Below are 16,467 nucleotides of genomic sequence, written 5' to 3' on the forward strand. Positions count from 1 at the left end.
GACTTCAGTCTCCTCTAAATATAAAGAGGCCTATTGTGCAAGAGAAAACAGAAAAGGAAACAATTTTTGTATTATTATTTGATGGTAGCAAATTTTCTTTCCAGTTTTCTTAAAAAAATCCCAGAAAGGCCTTTGCTCCCTAGAATAGTGACAAATAAGAAGAACAGAATATGTTTCAGGAATATTTTAATCTCTATTAAACAGTTACCTACTCAGAGGAACAAAGCTGGATTTTATATACCCCCACCTCTTCCTTCCCAAACTGGACCAGCGGCCCAGCCCTTTGGCTTTCAATTCCCTAAGAACCTGCTGGCAGACACAAGCGCTCCTACATAATTCTTGCACTTCTGAAAAGTCCCACCTTTCAAATATAAATCTGGAGTCTCAGGTTGAACTCCTGGCCTCCTAAATTTAGCTGCTATTAAACACTAATAACAAGGGAGAGTGTTGGTACAGGAAAGACAAAGACAGCCTGACATCAGAAGTCTTTGGCTGCCTCCTATTTCCCCAGTGCACCGTAATGGCGACCTACTAATGCCTTCTTAAGCTTTCCATCCCTTGCTGAACTTTTAAGACCTTTTGGATTTTTTTTTGTAACTCACGTTACAGTACAGAATCTTGAATGTTTTAGCAAAAAAAAAGTTACCCAGTGAGACTTAAAACTAAAAAAGCTCAGTATCGGCCTGTTCTTATTTACATCTTAGTATTTTGTTTACAGGCCATTTAAAGCTATTGCAACTTCAGAAACCACAACAAGGTGAAATATGAGTGGAAAAAAAGGAGTCTAAGCAAAATCAAGAGATATAGGAAAAACAGTAAACCAGACTGGATCTGAGATCAAAAGCATTTCTTCCATCTTTTGTGAATAATATTAAATATCAGTGATTTAACTGAACAATTAAACACTAACAACATAACCATCACAAAAGAAATCTAACAAAAAGTCTACAATTTTTATTTCACTATTATACAGGCACTGTTGTCATTGCTACTTACTTTTCAACTCCTTCCAGATTTTCTTCTGACAAGGCAGTAATTTGGGAAAGAGAAAGAAATGTCCTATTAGCAATCTTCTTTCCACCTCTGTCATCCTGATCCCGGTCTTCAGCCTGCATACACACATATAGGAATGTAACTTTAAAAATGTTTATTTTATTATGTCAGTAACTTATCTAAATAATATTTTTATAATGAGGAGCTATGCAAGGGATTAATTCAACAAATGCCAAAAATGTAAGACAACTGTAATTATATGGCAGTAACACAATACATTAACACATTCTCACTAGAGAAAAGCTGGGCAGATTCATGGAACATAGTATTTTTATCATAAATTCATATGGGAACACAGTGACATATTATCTGTTGCACAAGATTAAATTAACTTGCAAAAGTAAAACCAACACAGATTTAAAGGTGCAAAAGAATCCATGAATCTAAATTTGACCAACATGATACTGCATTGCACAATAATTAAATTTTAAAATTAACTTTCTCCTAAACTTATTATGAGAATACACACATATTACTATGCTATTTGCTCTCCACCATGTACTTGATTGCATTTTCAAATTTACTGTCTACACTCTCTCCTTCCCCTAGCCAAACAAAAGTCCAAGATGTTTGTTGCAACAGAACGATACACAAGGATCTGACACTACTAGGAAGGATGTACATGCTTTAGGGGATAACAAACTGAGCATGAACTAACAATGCAATGGTCTTAGAAAAAATAGGAATATTTGACGATATTTTATTTTGTGTTGTCATAGACAAAAAAAAAGAAATTTCAGTAAGAAATTTATGAAATGCAAAAAAAAAAAAAAAAAAAAAAAAAAAAAAAAAAAAAAAAAGTAGAAAAACATCCCTTAAAACTGTTTCACAAGAGAATATGTACATGACAAAGTGAGGTGTGAGATGAGGCAGCCCCTTCAGAGAGGTGCACAGCAGAGAAACAAGGGACAGTCGTCATGAGACAGGCTCCAGGTGAAAGGGATCCACAGTGGGGCATCAGAAGGGAAAATACTTCACTATGAAAATATTTCAGCATTAGAATGGGTAACCCAGAAAAGCAGAGGAATCTCCATCCTTGCAGGCTTTAAGACCAAACAGGAAAAGGCCCTGCTGGGCACTGGGTGCTGGCCCAGCTCTGCTCAAGCAGCTGAACCAGTCCCAAAATGCCTTCCTGCTGGGAGCCTGCCTGGCCTGACCTGACCACACCAACACCCGTCACAATTTTCTTGTAGCGGGGACACTCAGCATCTGCAGGACCTGCGGTTTAGAGAGGTGCAGCAAGGCAAAGCTAGTAGAATCCTGCTTCCAGTTCATACAGGGAGAGCGAAGCAGAATTCCTGACACGCTGATTCTTGAGCCTGAGCTGATACCAGCTCCCTCCAGCGCCGGTCAAGGAGAGCCCCCAAATAAAGCTACACTACTCCCCCTGCTGCTGCCGAGACACAAGATGTACTGAAATCCAAGACTAGCTGAAGAACCACAGTCAGGAGGGACAAAACAAGACTGAGAGCAACAAAGAACATTCATTCAGTGGACAGACTATTCTTCCCCTCTTTAATGAAGTACTGGAGTACTTTCACATATACTTCAGTAAGAAAAAATATTGTTCCCAACTGTAAACCTGTCAGTCTCAAATACAATGTCTCATCAGAACAGGAATGGAATAAACAAAGGCTTCCTTCACATATTTAAAAGCATGATGTTAGTTTGCATTTATTAGCAGTAATTTACACAGCATAATAATAATAAAAAAATACTCCAACAGTCAGTAATGCTGCTATAATTGAAGCTGCAGGGAAAAAACAATAGCTCTACATGCTAATGTTATACAATTATTGAACAACATATTTCAATAAAGAGAAAATATATAAATGCTTTCCTGAAGTGGTGTTAGAAACCTGTTGAACATGAGATGCTTTAGAAGCTGTGAGAGCTGAATAACACGAATAACTGATATTGATGTTTTGGAAACTGAATTAATGTTCCTCCCTCACTTTCTCTGAGAACATTCAATACATAGAATACTTTAGTGTTTATAGGGACCACTAGTATATAAATTACATATTACCAGTCAATCAGTCATCATCTTACTGGGGGTAACTGTTAGTAAAGCAAATGCTAATATTTTACAAGTTGCAGTTTGAACTGAAGAGATAGGCAGCTGCTGTAAGTCAGTGTCGTAGACACAGCTCTGGAATCTGCACATCAAAGCACAACAGTTTACTGGGCAAGGTGAATGCTTCCCAAGAACCATTTCATCACCTGCAGCCGGGAACAACACTCCCAGCAGCAACGTTCCCACCAATGTATTACTGGTTTTGTTAATGCTTATGATGAGGATGGCGTTGGGGCACCACTGTCCACTATAACAAGCACAGGTACCAGATAAGAAGAAATACTGTTACAGATGACAGATGAGGAACTACAGGAGAAAAAGCACATGATTTAAAAAAAATGTAAATCAGCAATATTTCTGCAATTTAAGAAAGTATTGAAGATCTATAAATCATTTAAACAATCCTGTGTTTATGGACAGTTTCTACTTGGGCTGAACCTACGCACACACCTGACTAAAAGCTTGCAATTATTTTGACTGATTACTTTTGTCTCTTGATTGCTGTCTTTAACCACTGAAAATATAGGGAGGTTATTTTTATATGCATTCACCGGTGTCAAAGAATTTACTGTTCATTTTAGTGTTAACTGCAGTGAATGACTGAGGTAATCCAAGGTGAGTTAATTCTAGTAACGCTGTCTTCATGTGTCAGGAAAAAACCTCCTGAAACCGATCCCACCAATGCCCATTCCCAGCAGTAGATAGCCTATTTAGGCTGCTATTAGAGAACTGTTACTGTTTATTTTCCTTTGAAGGATTTTTAGCTGTTCTGAACGCATAATATGTTTCTGGCCGCTCAATACATTACTCCAAGTGCTGTGGGCATCCCTTGTTAACAGCATCAAATCAAAATACCAAACCAGACATCCTAAAACAAAAGAGTAAGATCTTCCTAAATCTCTCAGCCAATGTTCACAAACCACCATGAAGCAGGAAACAGCAGCAGCAGAGTGATACAGTTAAACAGCAAATTACAAAAAACCTCTGTGTTTATGGGGTGGGGAAGAGCTCTCAAAACCCAGACCTGTACTGAGTCACCCTGGCTAGGAAAAAAGCCCCACTACCTGCAGTTTTGGTGAGGGCCTTTCCAGAGCAGCCAAACCTCGAAACACAGAGATGGAAACAAGCACCAGCATTCCTGAAGAAAAGTAAGCTTGTCCTTTGGGACGAGCCCTCTGCAGCGGTTGAAGATAGCATCTGCATTTGTTTGACAATACACCACCATGCTTTGCAAAATCATGGCCTCCAAAAATATACACGCAAAGGAACAGCTAACCAAATCCCGTCAACTGCAGCAAATACTCAAAGCATAACGAACCCATGGTCCTGCTCTCCTCACTCTACCAGGGAAATCAGACTGGGCTCAAGTGTCCAGTAGCTCATGTAAAGCAAGCTCAGCTACTCTGCCTCAGCTGACAGCAGTGCAGATGTACCCTGGAAGTGTTGTGTATCAATTACAACTTTAATCAAAGTGGGAATGAAAAAAACCCAACCAAACTACACCAGCAACACATGCTGTTATTTGTGTTATTATACACATTTCGCTATCAAGCTGTCAAATGTTTCAGCAGCAGCAGAAAAACCTGAAGCTTTCTACATAAAGAGTTAAGGCAGAAACAGAAACACATTCACTGTTCTTGTTTGTTTTTAAAAGGCCCCACTTGTCTGCTCCCATAATGGGAAGTTAAAATCAATAGTTGCTATTTTTAGCCATAAACATTTCTTTTGTCTTCAACCAATAAGGAAACAGAAATAGCAGTGCTAGTTTCAACTCCCTTCAGAAGGGAAATATGCAGATGTATCAAACGCAAAAGACAAAACCTATAGGCAAAGAAAGCTTTCAAGGACCATTATAAGCATTATAGTGTCCTTTTAATAACAAAATGTATTTCAAAAATTTCAGTCCAAATACCAAGATTTATGGTTGACCAAATGCATGATGACAATAAATTTTGGTGATGTTTTCACAGCTGCAGACCACTTACGAGAAAAAATGTGGTTAAAAATAAAGCAGCAGCAAGACTTCCTAAGATCAGTGTTCAGATTTTCTAATAGACCTTCTGCTGAAAGTTGGAACAACTATAAAAATATTCAATTTACATCAAAAGGAAATTGTCTCAAAATGTAAGAAATTATATTAAAAAACTGCCAGAATTCAGTGTTTTCTACACCTTACATAAGGACCATGCTAAGCTACCTTCAGCCAAAACTAGACTACAGAATGTGATTCATAAAAACACAATTCCACAGGGTTTCCAATAAAAATAAATCATAAAGGATAGACAGAAATATCACAAAGGTAAGCTACTATGTGTAGAACAAACTTCAATACATAAGAAACAGAAAACACGTGGAAAAAAAAAAAGTTCCGTGAATTCCTCTAAAGATTCTTTTTATAAAGCCGTGAAGTAAAAACTACAAAAATTTCAGTGGTACATTTCAAACAGATGTACGATATATTTTTGACAGCCCGTCGTTTCCCATAGAGCACACCCTGTATCCTTTTACTGTGATCTGACTGCATTACCCCAGTGTTACGCTGCTCCAACTGCCAAAATATTTACAGAGAGCACTAACGGAGCGCGCTGCGAAAAGATGTTTATGTTTTTCATAAAGCATTTAGAAGACTTAATAAGACATTTCACGTGGAAGAGGGTTTGTTTATTTATTTAAAGAAACCTAAACGATAAGATATTTTGTACTGACACAGACACAACCGTGACACTGGCTGAAGGCCCTTAATCACTACCACAAAAATCACAGCAACTTCTCGGCCAGTGGAGACAACAAAGCAGCTCAACCAGAAGGAAATTATCTCGCAGAAGCTACAACTACATAGACAGGCTTGAGGGAGAAATTCTGAGTTGATGCAACACCTCATACATTCTTGGGAGGAATAAATTTTATTCTTCTATCTCCTGACATGCAGCATGAGATGAGTTGCCTGTCAGAAACCACACCTCTGTCAACCAAGTCAAAAAACGAAACAGGAAAAAAACAGGGAGTGGGACAAAGACAAGTAAACAAAGCAAATATTAATGCAAACACTGTGGATTTGTAAAATCCTTCAGAGCACTTCAGCAATGCAAGGTGAGAAATATGACTGTGATATTGCTGGAAGGAAAGTGTAAGCTTGCTTCCGCTCCCCCAGTGCTCTTTGAAAGGAAACCACAAGCCTTTCCCTCAACAATCAAAAATTAGGAGACTCCTACCACCACAAAAAAGCTAACTATGGTGGTTTGAGCCAGGCTGGGTGCCAGGAGCTGACCATGGCCTCTCTGTGAGCTCCCTCCTCAGCTGAACAGGGGAGAGGAAACATAACAAAAGGCTTGTGGGGAAAAATGAGGACAGGGAAATGTCACTGACTAATTACTGTCACAAGCAAAAGAGTCTCAGCTTGGGCAGAAAAACAATTAATTACCAATAAAATCAGAGTAGAATAATGCAAAATAAAAACTACATTTCAAAACACCTTTTATCCACCCTTCCTCTCTTCCCAGGCTCAACTTCACTCCCAGTTTTCTTTACCTCCTTGTCCAAGAGCACAGGGGAATAGGGTAGAGCCCTTGCAGTCATTTCATCACATTGTGTCTGACCCTGCTGCCTCCTCACGGGAAGACTCCTCACACTCTAACCCTGTTCCGGCACAGGGTCCCTCCCATGAGGGAGTCTTTCATGAACTACTCCAACGTGGGTGTCTCCTCCACCGTGACCTCCATGGGCCCCAGGGGCACAGCTGCATCACCATGGGCTGCAGGGGATTCTGCTCTGGCACCTGGAGCACCTCCTGGAGCACCTCTCCTCTGCCGGCCTTGGTGTTTGCAGGACTGTCCACTCCCCGGTATCCTCACCCCCTCTTCCATTTACTGTTGTATGGCTCCCTTCTTACCCCTCCCAAATCTGTTATCTCAGTGATGTCCCCCTGTCTCTGGTGAGGTCAGCCTTGGCCGACCATGGGCCTGTCCTGGAGCTGGCTGGCATTGCCTCATGGACATGGGAAAAGCTTCCAGCAGTTTTTTATAAAAACCACTCCTGTAGCTCCCTGCTACCAAAGCCTTACCACACAAACCCAACACCAAGAAATAACCATACATTTATAAAGGAGTGTCCACAACTGGGTGAAACCTACAAGGCAGTGGGAGGTCAGAGGGGGACGAGGCACTCACCAGCAGCAGCTCGGGTGAGGGACAGACCCCGCTGGGCTGTGCCAGCGCAGGCTCCGCAGCCTCTGCTGGAGGAACTGCCTTGCCACTGTCTCTCCATTGGGCTGCCTGGGGTGACGACAGTGACACGGGTGTAGTCTTATATATAAGTCTTATATATATATATATATATACACGGGTGTATATATATATATACACACACACACAGAGAGCGTTTTTAACACCATGCTTTTTTCTACACAAAATCGCAGAGTAATTAGGGTTGGCAGGGACCTCTGGAGGTAATACAGTCCATCCCCCAACCGAGACAGGGTTACTGGGAGCAGGAATGTGTCCAGGTGGGTTTGGAATGTCTCCCTCTCCAGAGAGGGAGAATTCACAACCTCCTTGAACAACCCAGTGCAGTGCTCTGAACTGAGAAGTTCTTTCTCATACTCAGGTGGAAATTCCTCTGTTGTGGTTTATGGCCTTTGCTCCTCATCCTGTCACCGGGCACTACTGAAAAGAGACTGGCATCATCCTCCTGACCTCAGAAACATTTAAATATATTGATGAGCACCTCCCCCCCCCCCCCCAATTTCCTCCAGACTAAACAAGTCCAGCTACCGCAGCCTCTCGCCACAAGCGAGATACTCCAGACCCCTCTGGCTGCAGCTCAGCACGGACAATTTAACACAGAACACCCCAGTCCCGGCAGGGGTGCACCTCTCCCATCCCGGCCGGTACCTCCACACTCTCCGCCATGACCGCCCGCCCCCTCAGAGCCCCGCCTGCCTCAGAGCCACACCCCTGCCCCTCAGAGCCCGGCTCCCCTCAGAGCCCCGCCCCCGCTCCCCTCAGAGCCCCGCCCCCGCTCCCCTCAGAGCCCCGCCCCCGCTCCCCTCAGAGCCCCGCCCCCGCTCCCCTCAGAGCCCCGCCCCATCACCCCTCAGAGCCCCGCCCCATCCCCCTCAGAGCCCCGCCCCTGCTCCCCTCAGAGCCCCGCCCCATCCCCCTCAGAGCCCCGCCCCTGCTCCCCTCAGAGCCCCGCCCTATCTCCCCTCAGAGCCCCGCCCCCGCTCCCCTCAGAGCCCCGCCCCTGCTCCGCTCCCCTCAGAGCTCCGGGTCTCCCCCTCACGCGATCCAGCGCCTGCTTCTTTTTCTTTAATGAACTTCGAATAGCAGTGAACTAAAACTATGTTGAAACATTTTCTCTTGTCAGCTTTGTATTGCATGCAGCAGCATTAATTCAGAGTAATAGTAATTGCCTGCAAGATCAAATAAAATGCAAACGTTTGGTAGGTGAACAGTAATGAGAACAAAGAAAGAGCTAACTTACTTTGCAAAGTTTATGGATGTGCTGAGGGAGCTGGTATGACGAAACAAATTCTGTGCAGTGCCCCACATAAAGCAAGGGCCTCCCGGGATTTTCTGCGGCTGTTTCAAGCTCTGCCACTGCTTCGGAGCAGTTTGGCACCGCCAGAAGGTTGTCATCCTCAGTTTCTTAAGGTGTGCAAACCACAAAGTACAGTGCCTGTGTCCTAGCTGGGGGACAAGAGACAAGAACATGCCCATTACCCATTAAGATTGTGATGTACAGTGTGAGATTCAGCACGTCTGTAGCTCCTGTTCCTACTCAAACACCCTGACCCTCACTGACACAGGTAGACCAATCGTGCTTCCAAAAGTAGTCAAATCTTTGAGGTTCAGAGAGCTGGATCCTGCAGTGTTTTGTAGGATTATTCATAGTATTTTAAAGAAATAGAGCCCACACTGTGAATTCCGACAATTTGTGCTGTGCTCCATGGCTGGTAGCTGTACAGCTGTTACTGCCCCTTTTACAGCATATATAAATCTAACCAAATAAGAACATTATTCACAGCTGCAAGCACTGCACGTAGTAAGGTGTTAAAACTGGGGAATTAAATGAGATATTTGGATGCAATGTAACATTTTGTACATTTATTCTGTTATCTAGTTAGTAACAGGTAGATTCTAGACTTAACCCTGCATTCCTCTGGAACTGAAAATGCCCACTGACTTCCATGAACATTTTCAATGTAAAAAACTCAGGGGCTTAAAGCCTTTAGAAAGATCTAATTCTGTTTCTCTTGCTCAATATAAAAGGACTGAATTCTCGCTTACACAAAACTTGAACTGAGCAGGTGATTGAAGCTGAGCACTGATTGAAGCTCAAACCACATTTCCAGTAGTGAGCTCCTAAACTTCCTACTTTTCAATTTAGATTTTTAGATAGTTGGTGTCCGAAGGCTTAGAAATAATAATAATAATAAAGGATTCAAGAGTCTCATCAAGCCATGCCGTCTAATTTCATGTGGATCCTTCATGTTTACAAAACCACATGTGTATGTGAATATTTAAGGTGGCTTTTTGATTTCTTTCAAATGCAAAATTTGTAAGTGCAACACAGAAATGCTGAACTTAAAACACTGACATAGTCCTTTCCTACTATAGGTAACCATGGTAGATTTCCTATGATTTCTAATGGTTAGAGGAGAACAGCAGAGCTCTTTCTCCACTGGTGCAGCTGTGTTAGATGTAAAGGTTTCCTGAAAGTGTCTGTTGTTTAATATTCAAAATATGTAATTTAAACAGAACACATTTGAAAATCTTGCTTTACACTGTAAGTGCTCTTTCTTCTATTTGAGAAGCAACCAGAGTTCAGGTTTGGGAGATGTTTTGCCAAGACAGGCGTCACTCAGCGCACAAGGATCTTGGAAAGAATGCTGTCTTTGTCTTTATCTTTGATTAAAGCTCTTTAGCTCATGGTGCCTGGGCCACCTCTAGCCTGTACAAGATAATCACCACACAGCCCACTAACACTCAGGCCTGGCAGGGGCAGGGCTGGTTGTCCCCCTTTATATTCTTCAAGTTCTCAGATTTTCATTTTACTAATTATGCACTGAAACATCACCAATATAGCAATTCCACATTGCTCTCTGCACAATGAACTACACAGCTGTCTTTGTAGAAATACTTTTCTCTTCCTCAGGATACTCCATCTTTTGGGCAGGGAGCAGATTCACCTGCAACACACAATCTACGTCAAAAGGGGAATAAAGGTCACAGCTGCAAGCAAGGCTTTGATAGTGCAGGCCACCTGCAGTTGGGACACAACCAGCAGCTGCAAGTGCTCCAAAATATTCCACTGAGTCTTGCAAAGTTTTAATAACCAAAGCGATTCCATCTGATTTTATTTTCTTTTTGTCTCCTTGCAGAGATGCTGGCATTTCAGGAGTAAATGGAACTTACTATCTTAAGAAAAGGAAAGAATTTTCAGAAGTTGCCTTTTACAAAACAAAGTCTTTGTGACATGAAACAGGCCCACTATTGACAGAGACCCTATAAAAACGTACAATCGCAAACACGTTTCCATTCACTTTTTGTTAAGCATCACCAAGCACAGTAATTAGACATAGGCAAATTCAGGATGAAAAGCAGACGGAAGTTCCTAGCAGAGCCTTGCTTGTTACCATCGACATCAGATGGACATACAGCTCCCCTGGCTGCCAGCCCTCATGACAACAAATTGCTTATACTTGTGCCCTGTGGTACAAGAATTGAGAAGAAACACAGGCGTATGTGGACAACTTGCACGCAGTATTTGGGTTTGACTCTTCTTGTGTCAAATGTGTAATTTGTGAAAGCAACGGGACATTAGTGCTGCGTGACTCTTACTAAAGAGTCCTGCATTACTGTACATGACTGCATTGTCATAGTAATTAATCATCCCCTTCTGGCTTCTTCATAACATTCTTCGCAGATAATCTATCCAGGGAACAGCATTCCCTCTAGGTAATGTTCTTCTGTTTTACATATACAGATATACACATTCAGAAAAAAAAATCTGGGCATGATTATATGGTAGGAAAAGAAAAACATAAATCCCATGTTGTCAGGGAAACTTCTTTTTAAAACAAAAAGATAATTCTGCCATTTCTCAGGCACTATCCAATTAAAATGAGATACAGGTTTGAGAGGATAACTGCTCTGGTGTATCAGCAGCAGGATAGACAGAGTTATTTAGGGTGAGATGCTGCTTCTTTTTTGCTCACTGTTTGTCAACACAGTCTAGCTCAGTATCTCTCCCTGCCTGTTTAATTAATAGGTAGGCAAAATTTCCATGTGATTTGACAGTGATTTTGAGAGACTTGAAATGTCGGCCCAGCAATAAGAAAGTACAAGTTAAATGTAGCAAATCATAACTTTTCAATTATTCAAAACAATATGCATACAGAGAAATGAAAGTAGTAAAATGTGTATTCTATCAATGATTCCATTATCTTCTTCCCATAAAGAGAAGTGGTTCAATGGAGGATAAAAGCAAATTTTAGATTGATTCTCTTCTTGATCATAGCCAGAAGACTGCTATATCTATTGCCAAGAAATTGAATTTAGGTTCATAGAAATCCTAAAAATTGAATAGAAAAGACTAAAAAGAATATGTAACCTATCTCCAGGGGACCTGTACTTTTTCTTGACAAGAACTTCAAGCAGAAATGGGAATTTATTTAATCCAGTAGTTCAAGACAGCTCCTTACTATGTATTAGATTGTAAGGAATAATGTAAATGCATGCGTAACATTGCATTACACCATCAGTATGAACTAAGACAGCTTAGGTTTTTCTCCCCTCTAAGTACCTTTTAGTACAAAAACCTAAACTACACGAAACCTGATGCATAAGACAAAGCAATATGGATAATTCAGAGCACAGCTGTTTCAAACTACCTACCCTTAAGGTCACTGATTGGTAAAACAAACCCAAAATCTCTACAGAACTCAAGGACTCCTCACAGTTATTCTTCAAACCACAACAATCCACTCAGAAGTCCCAAATTCAAGACAAGAGACAAAAAGAAGAGCACTGGCCATTGAATGGCTCTAAGCCCCCTAAGTCTTACACAGCTATGAGTACACAGGTGACAATGGACAAGTCATTTAATGTAAGGATAGTGCAGGGGTTTGGGTTTGCTGAGAGGATTGTTTCATTGACAGAGAGCCACATTCTTCAGGAAGACATGCTGTGCATTACAGAATTTGCCAATTAATGCAGTGATGAAAACCACCAGAAAGAATAATTTAACAAGTTATAATTGCAAATAGAAATAAAATCTGTAAAATACAGATGTATGCATATTCATATTCTATATAAAATATTATATTAAGCATATTCTTAAGTATGGTTCTATATAATACATACGTATATATTCTCTCTTCAGACTGCCACTTGAGCTCAGATTCCCATCTACTCTGTATCCGTTCTAAGGATATAAACTACTGTTAATCTTGGCAGGTTTACATGAACTGGAGCATATTTTACTCCACAAAAAAGATAAGACATTAGTCTTCTGGGCAAACTCTCTTGAAATTTCATTTTGACAGACAAAACTTGACTTTTCAGTTTGAACTACCATTTCATTCTGTTGGCAGATCAAAGAAGACAGAAAGACACAACTGTGTGAAGTATTACATCTTAATAACACAGCAAAGTATACAAAAAAAAAAAAAAAGAATTCACTGATTCCATTGTCCTTGCCCTTTTGCTCCCAAATGGGAACATAATTTCTTTCAGAGATTTCATATTTTACTCCTTTCTTGCCTTGGTTGCAAAGCTCGTTTGATTTTTTGCCACCTTCTCGACGTGATTTTAACTGGCTTTTAGAATAACATATAACAATTTAGGGCAGCAAGTGAAAAAATAGATCCAGCTGAAATTACAGGGGGATTTTCAATAGAGAGACTATAGTTACTCACGGCAAAAGTTGTCTTGTATACTAAAGCTGACTTTATTTTTTGTTTATTTGTGAATTGCTTGTTTGTTGGGCTATACAAACAGCTTCCAAGGTGTATCAGTATTTCTTTAGATATTAAATAAGGAGTGGCAAACCTGAATTACTGGGACATAATAGCATCATATTTAAGTGATGTCTTGGATCAGAATCCTAACTACAGCAGCAACACCTGGAGAGTCAGTATGGCAAATGTATCTCCATTTTTCAGAGAGAGGTCTATCCAAGAGAGTGAAATGTGTCACTCTGCAGTCTAGCAATACATCCAAAATGTCCCTGCCACCAGATCCAAGCAATAAATTGGGTGAGGTGTCACTGTGTCTTCTCCTTGCGTACTTGGAATCACAAAGTAGAAATCCCAAGGAGTGGATGAGCCTACTCAGGAAGAACGTGTCCATGTAGTCTCCTTAAATATGTAAGCATAAAGGTTATTCTATGATCACTAGGCAATAGGGTTAAAATTATGATGAAGCTGTTTGTTATTGCCCTTCCCCTTTTCTTCCCTGACTCATTTGAGGTTATGGACTCATCCTGGCAAAGTACATTAAAATAAAAGGGTATATAACTCAGTAGTCAGTCCTGGGAGCACTTTACTTCCTGGATTCTGAATTTGAAATATCTGCTGTGCAAGCATATGTTTATAGAGAGCTGAAAGGAGGAGTTAATGTCCATATTCAGTCCAAAAAGATTATGTAGTTGCATGTAAAAAATGAATTTGCAGAGCTCTAGAGAGCTTAAGTGTATTACTTCTTGTAAAAATAAAATCCATTGAGCAGAGGACCCAAGGCCAGCACATACATTTGTGCTAAGAATATCACTTTAACTGCACACGAGCTCTGCATGTGATGTCATATGGAACATTATGGGTTTCTTCTAGAGTAGGGGTCAAATACTTCCATAAGGCATTTATTAATGTAATTTATTGATTTAGCTGAGGCAGAATTAGCCTGTTGTAGAGTGGAAGTCTGATTAGTCTAACCTCAGTATCTTGGAGCTCAAAATTCAAAGGAAGAGAAAGATGGGGCACAGCTCACATATACTCTGCTGAACCTTGTAACTTGGGTTATGGAGAATAGGGGTATATTTTGGTCCACAGGGAGTAGAGTTACCCACATATTTATCCTAGGAAATTTAGAAGGAGAATGAAAAAACTCAGTGCACTGTTTGACAGTGTTCCTTGAACTGGAGCTCATGCTTTTGTCATTTACTTGAAATTTGAAAGAAATTGATAGAAGTTAATGGGGTTTCATTATGGTAAAGCAATGTAAAAGGAATCATTCTCCTTGTTTTAACATCTGTGAAAACATTCTTCCTCTTCCTCGCAAACAAAACATATGAGATTCTGCTCAGTTTTAATGCTGTTTGGCATCTGTGCCTTTACTGCCAGGGACTTTCAGAACCATTTACATTAACAGCAAATATTTTTACTGTAAAGAAGGAAATGTATCCCTATTGATATTCAGCAAGTGGTGCGGTTGTTGCAACCAAGATATAATTTACTCACTTGTCTGACTGGATTACATTACTCCATGCATTTTGTAGTTTCATCTGTGAAAAATTGAACTATAGTTCTACAGCTGTCATTTCCCATAATTCTTTTAAAACAATCTGTGGCAAAAAGATAAAAAATAGCTCCAATAGAAACTGCTTCTGGGGATGGCATTTGAAAGGACATTATTTAGAGTTAATGAATTAGACTAAGAAGTTTGTCATATTCTTTACATGAGCTGTGAGTCAGACTTTGTATACAAGTATTTCTAACATTTGTGTACTTTGTAAAGGCCATGACTCCCTTTGTTCCCTGGGAACCCTGCCGTGAAAACATTTGTCTTTAGAAGCACAAGGCTTTGTCAGGCTGCCTGGGTAATATTTCCAGTTGTTCTCCTCAACCTTTTCGTGCGCTCAGAACCAGCGACGCACCCACCCCCTGCCGTGCCTGGTCAGGGCTCCCCCATCTCAGCACTGCAGCCACCTGAGCAGGGCAGCAGCTCAGCAGTCCACAGGCAAAGCCACAGGAGTTCAGCCAGTGCAAGGATGGGAGGACGGACCCATTACTTATTTATCGAATTAGCAATTAGAACTCAACTGCAGTAAAAATGGAAAGTCCCCAAAATGGAGGATCAGGATGGTCTTTCAGCTCTGATTTCTGCCTCTTTACTTCCTCTGATTAAATTTTGAAACTCCCTTTGATGAAAAGATCAAGCTCCAAAACCAGACTTAGCTTCAAAAGATGATGATAGGCTTTCCTACACAAAACTGACTCAAAGTTTTATTTCCTGGGTTTATCACTCACAATGTAATTTTTCTTCTACCTCTTGCTTTTACACTAGCACACGGATCGTACATTCCTTCTTGGTAACTACCTTTTGCATGTTACCCAAGCCAGACATTACTCTTGATAAATGACTATTTAAATTTTCACTGCCTCTGCTGCATTTCGAAGTATAAACTGTAACTGGATGTTTTATACACATACCAGAAAAATATTTTTCTCACAGCCACAGTGAAAAGTCTTGTTGAAAATATAGAGAAATTAAATGCAATTCAAATAAAACATTTTTTAAGTTGAGCTCAACCATCTAAATTTTTGGTGCCAAATAAGAATTAAAATCAGAGGTTGCAAGTAGGGGATTATAATGGAAAATTTTTTTCCAGTGCTACCTACACCTTTTGCTGCTATGCATAAATACTCATGTATCATGTTATCATTCATGTAATAATGATAGAGCAATCATAATTATTTCTGTATTAGATTAAAAAAATTCCCTATATGATTTCATCTGACGGCAAAACATAAATCATTATACTAAATAGATACTTTTTGTCCGCTTACGGAAAAATGGACTCAATCTTCTTTCTCCCCACCCTACATAATTTAAAAAAAAAATCAGACACCCATTTTTAGCTAAGCATTCATCAGAGTATGTATTGTTAACAGGTGCTGTGTATTACATTTCCCATGCACACAGTGTTGGAATGTAAAACTGTAATACTGCTCCTAGGAACAAGTAGCATAATTAAAATTCTTTGTGAGTTTGATTTACTGGGTATTTTCTTCCTTTAAAATAACATTGCAAACAAGAGCCAATTTCTTAGATTTGATCTATGGGTTGTACAGCTTATACTTCAGGTTCAAAATGGTGATTTAGACAATAACACATAACAGCTGAATAGTTATTTATAATGGCACAGCACCTGCAGCAGATTGTCAGCTGAAAAGGCAAATCTAAATGCTTTCAAATTCTCTTGTGTATTATAATGGCAGTAGTAGTGGCCACTATAGATACAATAGTTAGGCATGTAATGTAACTTTTGTTTCTGATTGCTTGCCATTTTCTCAATTTTATTCCTTTAAGACTGAAAATGTTCATACTTAGTGTCAG

The 16,467-nt window shown here is 40.2% G+C and overlaps 1 protein-coding gene across 7 annotated transcripts in view; it reads right to left on the reverse strand.

Moving 5' to 3' along the window:
• Positions 1 to 8,047, reverse strand: part of CABCOCO1 (ciliary associated calcium binding coiled-coil 1) — a 76,896-nt gene extending 68,849 nt beyond the window's left edge. For 5 of the 7 annotated variants that reach the window (XM_040071752.1, XM_040071754.2, XM_040071757.1 and 2 more), the window contains exons 1-3: positions 8,020 to 8,038; positions 7,297 to 7,401; positions 997 to 1,109 (exon numbers count right to left, since the gene is read on the reverse strand). In XM_040071752.1, the coding sequence (XP_039927686.1) occupies positions 997 to 1,109; positions 7,297 to 7,401; positions 8,020 to 8,037 (236 nt within the window). In that variant the 5' untranslated portion in view covers position 8,038. Of the gene's footprint in view, positions 1 to 996; positions 1,110 to 7,296; positions 7,402 to 8,019 lie in introns of all 7 variants that reach the window. The other 2 variants (XM_040071755.2, XM_040071753.1) reach the window with 2 other exon arrangements.
• Between the last annotated feature and the right edge of the window lie 8,420 nt (positions 8,048 to 16,467).

This window comes from Hirundo rustica, chromosome 8 (genome assembly GCF_015227805.2).
Source record: "Hirundo rustica isolate bHirRus1 chromosome 8, bHirRus1.pri.v3, whole genome shotgun sequence".
Taxonomy (NCBI): domain Eukaryota; kingdom Metazoa; phylum Chordata; class Aves; order Passeriformes; family Hirundinidae; genus Hirundo; species Hirundo rustica.